Raw genomic sequence first — 7879 nt, 5'->3', positions numbered from 1 at the left:
CCACGCTCTCTGGACTTGTTTTAGTATGTGATCTCTCTCAGAGATTCTGGAAATTGCTCTACTCCTAACCCCAGTCCTCCTGGTGTTCCTCGGTTATTGAGGTTTTCCTGTCCAGGCCCATTTCCTGGCACCTGGTCATTCTGACAAATCTTTGCTTCTCAGAATAAAGGGGAAAATTTAATTGACATATCAGAATTCTTAAAGCATGTGCCCAGAGGTATCCTTGTTATCAAGACATCACTGCAGAAATCCTGCTTCATATGAGTAAGGGATTGTGTTCATTTTCTGCTCAAATTAATTACAAAACAGGGAAATACAAATTAAAATAATATTGAGACAATATAATTGTACCAAAAATGTTGCCCCAAATTTAAAATTGATGAAATTAAATGCCTGTGGGAACGTAGGGTAGTCACATAAATTAATTTGTGAGAATATGAATTGGTGCAGCATCAATGGAAGTCAATTTCAGAAATATTCAAAATATTTACAATCATCAAACTATTTTCACTTTAATCTAATTTGCACATTTCTACTTCTTTCCTATAAAAATTCACATTTGCCCAGGAACCATGTTCAAAGTTGTTATATTTCAGTTCTATTAATCATAATAACCAATGAAAAACAACCTATGTGCCCATCATAAGGAGAATGGTTACATTAATTATGACACATACACATTTTAGAATTCTAGGGAATAGTTAAAAGAGTGAACTGGATCTATATGTGCTCTCATAGAAAGATCCTGTGTACATCTTATTCAGTGACAAGGGCAAGAGGCAGTACATGGTTACACATGTATAGTAAAAACTCACAGTGTCTCTTACCTTTTTTTTTTCCTTTTTAAATTCTCCCCTTCCAGTCTGGACAAGTTCTCTGTGTTTTAGTTTCCTCATCTGAAAAATGGGAATAATGATGGTCTTTACCTAGTAGGATACCAGAAATTATTAGAAAAGAGGTCGGAGAAAAGACTCTGGCATCTAGTAAGCACTCAATAAATTTTATGTGAATTTATTTCAATGATTATATTACACAAAGATGTACATGTTTATGCTATAAGTCTCATGCTTCTCGGGTCCCTCATTGAGAAGCCTATGGTTTATATTCTCCAAAGAGAAAAGCTTTGGTTTTGCCTCTCAACTAAACACTCCTTCTTAATATTCTGAGCCTCACACTTTACTCCCTCAAACACATCTCAGTTTGTGTCTATTGAAAACCTGTATATGTAACATGTAGGTAGTGGAGATGGTGAGGAGGAGAGAGATGCCAGGGTAACCCCACAAGAACTTCTTTTCTGGCAAGAGTCATAAAACCTATTATTCTCAAGTGAGGTATACTCTAGAAGCAATAGAAATAAAAATTTATGGTAAGCTGGAGTGAGAATGGGGTCTTCACTCTGCTGTGATCCCTCAGGAGTTTGTCTCAGTGCTCACTGGAGACATTTTAAAAGAGAGTTACGAACAGTGTGTTTTTCTGGCACATATATGTAAGAAAAAGTCTAGAATAAATTTTAAAAATATATGCACAAGGCTTTTCTTTGTGGTTACTTCTAGTAGGGACAGAATTTTACAGGACCATAGTAAGGAGGCAGAATTGGGATTATTCCATATTTTTAGAATTTTTTCGCGTGAAGAATATGTACACTATTTCTTTTATAATTAATATATTTAAGTAAGACTAACAACAGAAATAGTAGCTGTGTGTTATTCAGATAAGTAACTGCTAGTGGACATAATAGAAGAAGGCTGAAATCTGAATGTCCTAATACTATAAGAATTTATTTCTCATGCACATTAAATCTGACATGGGTAGGCAGAGTGTCCGCTGTCAAGTGGCCCAGGCACCCAGGCTACTCCCATCATGTGACTCTACATCTCAACGCAGGATCTGCTGAATTGAACAGGAAGCATGGAAGTAGCATTCTGACTCTCAAATGCCTTGGTCTGGAAATGATAAACTTTGCTCCTGTTCACATTTCAGTGGCAATGGTTGTCACAAAACCCTTTCTAACACAAGTGGACTGGACGATAGGCCCCCTGTGCCCAGGGAGGAGAGCGAGACACACGTGGGTGAGCACTGGCAGCCTCTCCATCAACAGTTACAGAGTGGGTGATCAGTAAAGTGCAGCACTTACGCTCTGAATACAAAAGCTCTCTTCATTCTTAGAGAAGATTCTGGGAAGGCCAAAATTGCCTTGCTGCACTCCAAATTGTTCTAGTACCTACTATGTGACCAGTGTTTTCAAACACAGGATCATACCAGTTTTCTAAAGGACACTGTAAGTCTCAGCATGGAGGGGGTCACTTTCTTCACTCTATAGCAGGGGTCTACAACCTCTAGGCCGCGGACCAGTACTAGTCCGTGGCCTGTTAGGAACTGGGCCACACAGCAGGAGGTGAGTGGCGGGCAGGTGAGCGAAGCTTCATCTGTACTTGCAGCCGCTCCCCAGTGCTAGCATCACCGCCTCAGATCATCAGGCATTAGATTCTCATAGGCATACCGGTCCCTGATGCCAAAAAAGGTTGGGGACTGCTGCTCTATAGCACCTTTCTGCATGACCTTTTCAATAACCTCTATGATCTCAATACACTGAGAATTTTCTTCTCCCTTTTGCTGCCAAAGTTGCTTTGCAGGTGTACTAAGGTTGTGAAAGCAAATTTAAAATAAAGATATCTGAATTATCTAGGTGGGTCCAATATAATGACATGAGCCCTTACAACAGAGAACTTCTCTGGCTGGAGGCAGAAGAGAGATGCTATGTGTGCTGCAGCTGACAGTCAGCTAACAGTCAGCAAGGAAACAGGGCCTCAGTCTTATTACCGCAAAGGACAGGAGATTCTTCCCAGAGCTCATGGTCAGAGGGAGGCCTGCCTGCCAAAAGCTTGAGTTTGTCCTGTGAAAATCCAAGCTCGGAGTCTCACAGAGCCAGTCCAGCCTTTACCCCTATGGAAACGTAGACAGTACTTACCGAGATAATAAATATGTGCTCTTGTAAACCACTAAATTTGTGGTAATTTCTTTCAGCAGCCACAGACAACTACTATAACTTCCTGAGAAGTTATACAGGGTCTGCTAGAATCCAGCATCTGCTCGTGGTTGCTACATAGTAGTTTCTCGGGCCTTCCTCATCTCACTTAGGAGGGAGGCTTGGGTTGTTGGCCGCTTAGTTAAGCTCATTCATTAGTGTATGGATTCAGTGGCCAGTCTCCAGTTAAGTCACCAGTTTAAATTCTCCTTTCTTACTAACCTCGTCTAGTTCAGAAACCTCCTAACTTCAAGGTTATCTATCTTTCAAGAACTAGTAGACCCTGTGCCAAATCAGACTCTACTCATAAGCCGATTTGGAAAAAAAACATTTTTTGAGAGTGTGGTGGAAGCACCCAGAGCAGATGAGCAGACATCTAAAGTTCACTGCCGGAGTAAACAACCATGTGGACAAGGCTGTTGTTATCAGAGGGGTTCCGTGGTCAGCGACAGGACAGGCAGAGGACATCTGCAGGGAGCTAGAGTGCTCTAAGTCAGGGGGAGGCGGGTGATTCTGGGCTATTTGTTCCACTGGGAGCAGAGTGCAGACTTAGAAATTAAGCTGGGCAGCAGGTCAGGATCTGGATTTGGACACGAGGGCACACTAGAGAAGACTCAGGGCAAGAGTGACGTAATTCAAAAAGTACTAGAACTTGTCTCAAGTGCTTGGACTAAGGCAGTCAGCTCTCAGGAAACTTTGGTCCTAGGAGCAAGAGGAGCCCCGGTAAATTAAACCCACAGACCATCCTGAAATTGTTTTTTATTATCATTTCCATCTTTACTTATTATACCTGTGGTTAGTACATCGATGACAGCTTCCTTCATTTCATTGCCCCAGAGACATTGTGGAATAGTGAGAATAGAAATGAGTTAAGAGACAGTACATCTGCTTTATTCAAGGAGTGGAACAGTGAGTGGCCCTAATCAAATTCAGACCAGAGGTCTGGTCCCAGTTCTGACATTTGTGAGCCATGTGAAGTCAGGAAAATTGCAAAGCTCTATGAGACTTTTCTATTAAATGAGCTTGATAAGCCCTGCTGTGTAGGACTCCTGGGATGTATGTGATTATGAAAGCATCTGGCATAGTGTCTGACATGTATTGAGTCTTTAATAATTTGCCATTATTACTATTATTATTTTGACCCCAGACCCTACCAAAACCTGCTCTATTTTTTTTAAATCCAAGAGATATCAAAGCACATGCAGCACTCTATTATACAGCACAATAAATCAGCCAATATGATGCTTAGCGAGTAAAACTAAATTACTACATAATTTTTTGAGGATATGTTATTTATTGTAGATGTGGGGGAATCTTCTCCAGTTGGATGAGACTTAAATATCCTAGAATTTGTGTCAAGAACCAATTTCTTCCATCCCTTCCAACTGTCTTTCCATTCAAACCACCTCTATTTTCATTTATTTCAACCCCATAAAAAATCTAACCTTCATTTGGAGTTTGATAAATTACACACAAAATAACCTTTAATAAAATGAACTTTTATGTAGTGGGCTGTTGTCTCTACCATACCAGAGCAAAGATTACTTGCACAGTGGCTTCTCAGCATACTCATGTCTTGTGAATATCACCCTTATTTCTCAGAAGCCCCTGGGGATGATGTGCTTAAAACACATATTTCATGTGCTATGCTCAACTGCACTGGGAAAAGGACACTGGGAAAGGATGCAGTATCCCATCCATTATTGTCCCAGGTGGAAAATTCTGGCTTACCCATGACTCAAAAGTAACTGCTAGAAGCAGTTTTCTATTCCAGGCTTTAGTCTCTCAACTCTGGACACACCTTCTGAGGGTCTGGCCCCTGCCCACCATTCCCACAGCCTCATCTGATGCACCTCCCAGCTTAATATAAAATTGACTCACACCAAAGGACTTGCAGTTTCTCAAGGCCCCAAACTGGCTTGCCTCAGGGCATTTACATTTGACCACTCACATCTGGATTCTGTTGTGTCCTCCTCTTCTTTTTCTGACTTGTCCTAAGGTCTTAGGGTGTATCTCACCATCTTCTTGACTTGACAGCTGCTCTCAGACTCTAACATTCTATGGGCACAGTGGATCTTGTTGACCTTGACATAGCAAAGAGCCTCCCAAAGAGCAGGTGCTCAAGGAATGTTTGAGAAATAAATGAGACAGTGTGTAAAGATATAATTTATTATGTTATTAATTCTACATTCCTGAATCTCTCTCTATATATATCCAGGCATATATCATTTAATTTTAAACAGCAGATTAAAAGTGAATAGAGAATGCAGTTCTTGGTCATCTTTTACTTTTTTCTCTATTTTTTTTTGTCACAAGTATTTTACTGCTGAATTCTTTTACATTTCCAAGGAAATGCCTAATCTACTGACATGTTGTCATGTTCAAAATCACTAAATAAGATGGAGAGTTTCCCAATTTGATTTACAAAATAATAATCTCTTACTCTTAAATCTCATACACAGCACAAATTTGAGTACTCTCATTCACAAACTTGGATTTTGAAGCTAATAAACCTTTTATCAACAGGAAAAACAATTTAAAAATCATCTAAGTTAACACATAGCATAGGAACACAAACATTCTGTTGTCTCCAGCCCTACCCTGACCTTCCATTAATGAGAACATGGACTTTTTTTTTTTAACAACAAAGTGAAGAAGTTGCCTCAGACTTCACTTAGTGTGGGAGAACCTGCTGGCCAAGGCCTTGGAGCGTGCCCTGGCCATGGCAATAGTGCAAGACTTGGCTGCTGCTCTTGCCCAGGCACTTTCTTCCTGATCTTGCAAAGCCTCTTTATACCAGGATGGGAAGGCACTGGGGACTGTATTATAGATCTTGGCCAAAAATTCTAGGACTCTCATCTTGCTGGTCTCAACATGGGCTCTGGGGCCCCACAGGAACTCGAAGCACGGAGGATCACTACCCGGCACCTGTCGGTATTCCAGGTACTGTTGCTGCACAAAATCTTCTGTAATTAGCTTCTTGGGGTCTCCATAGATTAAACTCTTCTTCCCAGCAAATAACTCCATCATATTCAGCACTTCCCAGACTTCCTCTTCAGTGGCGCAGTTGCCCTTTGTGAAGATCACGCCCAGGATAGTCATCAGCAGACCAGTCATGGGCATACCTCTGTTATCTCTCTCATCACAGTTTAGTTCCAGTTTGTTGATGAGGACATAGGTATTCCTGTTGGGATCCATTTCCTTCACATCAAGGCCAAAGATCAGCTCCAAGTGGTCAGAGGCTTTCCTGAGGATCTCATGGAAATGACTTCTGTACACTTGGATTACATTTCTCATCATATCTGCTTTGGTAATGGGCTCTTTCATTTGATACTTGTACAGCAGGTAATGAACCAACATAACCACCTTTTCATCTATAGCACCTCTGTACCACTGCTCAGTGTTATCCTGGGCCTGTGAGGAATTTTCCCTTTCCTCCTCTTGATTGCTGGCATCTTTATTAAATCTTGCATTTGAAACAGCTGCATCAGTAGTGGTGGTGGAGCAGACTCCCCCAGGCACTCTAGGATTTCTGGGTGTTACTTTGGCAGATGAATCCTGGGGAACATCCCTGAAACCAGAAGATGGGGAAGAAGGGGACTCTTCTTCCTCCTGAGCACCCACTGGATCTGTGGACTCTTCTTGGGCCTGGCGGCGTTTCTCACGGGCACGAAGTTTACTCTTCAGTCCCCGAGGCATGATGACTTGTCAGGGACAGCAGGCAAGAGTATGGGCAAGAGGGCAAATTATTCAATGACCTGTAAGAAAGAGGATGAAATGGTGTGATATCCTTAGTAGGGAAATCCCGCCTTTGGCTTTATTGATTGCCATCTCTGCAGGTTGACTTAAGGGCACTGCTCTAGGAACCTACAAGCCTCCTGTTCTCTGAGTTGTCTTTCCCCTGTGGACTCTGTGAAAGTTACTAGAGTTCCCCTTAGGATGCAGCATTCCATCCCTGCCTGAATCTTATTGGAGCTGATACAGGGTTTGGCAAGTCCAGGCCTTGTGGAGCCTTCTCTGTTCTTGAATATCAGTTGTTTCTCCCAGTTCAAATGCAGGCCCATTACCTCTACTTCTGGCAGGACCGGAAGTCCTCTCTGTTCAATTGCTTTGATGCTGATCCCTCATTCCAAAGCCCTCAGCTCCCTGACATCCTGGAGGAGGAACTGAGGGGGAACCTCATCTGAGCACACCTGCCTGGGATACCCTGGAATGACAGCAATGGCAGAGCTCTGTGGCAGAGCTCTCCATCCTGTGATAATTAGGGTTTTCACTCCTCATTTAGAGTCCTCACCTTTATTTCTTGCAGGGCCTGGGACTGCTCCTTCCCAGCAAGGCCCTCACATCCCTGAAAGTTCTGAAGAGGAGTTTAGGAAGGCCTCAGTTTAACATATCTTCTCCAGGGACCCCTGCCAGGGATGGCATCACCTGTAGGGCTCTGTGAAACACCTCCTCTGTGATGAGTGGTCCCCTCAATCCTCAGGTTGCTTATTGTGGCTCCTTCCTTTGACTGCCTGGTATCTCCCTATTGCAGACTTGAGGCACACTCAGACTCTCATCCACTTGATATCCTGGAATATGTGGAGGGGCGGGGCAGGGGGGGAGGAGGGCAGGGGCGGGGGGGGGAGGGACTCAGGAGAATGAAAGATCTCAGGGCTGAGCACAGAGGAAGGGCCTGACTGTGTAGCCCCCTCAGTCTTCACTCGGACTTCTAGAAAGGCGTGGGTCACCTCCTTCTAACAGGATCCTCATCTTCCTGTGACTACTAAGGATAAAGTGAGATAGATATCTTACCCTGATACCCATGCTAAAGGGCCACCAGGGCTTATAGCTGGGGTTGTGCTCTGTGGCTTA

At 42.9% G+C, this 7879-nt stretch overlaps 1 protein-coding gene across 1 annotated transcript; it reads right to left on the bottom strand.

Annotated features, from left to right (window-relative positions):
- Positions 1–5695: 5695 nt before the first annotated feature.
- On the bottom strand, positions 5696–6724 carry LOC120598451 (melanoma-associated antigen B10-like). The gene has a single exon (XM_039857243.1). It carries the CDS (start codon positions 6722–6724, stop codon positions 5696–5698), a length of 1029 nt encoding a protein of 342 aa, XP_039713177.1.
- Positions 6725–7879: the final 1155 nt, after the last annotated feature.

Source organism: Pteropus medius, unplaced genomic scaffold, assembly GCF_902729225.1.
Source record: "Pteropus medius unplaced genomic scaffold, Ma_sr-lr_union100, whole genome shotgun sequence".
Lineage (NCBI taxonomy): Eukaryota > Metazoa > Chordata > Mammalia > Chiroptera > Pteropodidae > Pteropus > Pteropus medius.
Note: the sequence above shows the minus strand (reverse complement) of the source record. Positions and strands in the feature narration are given on the sequence as shown.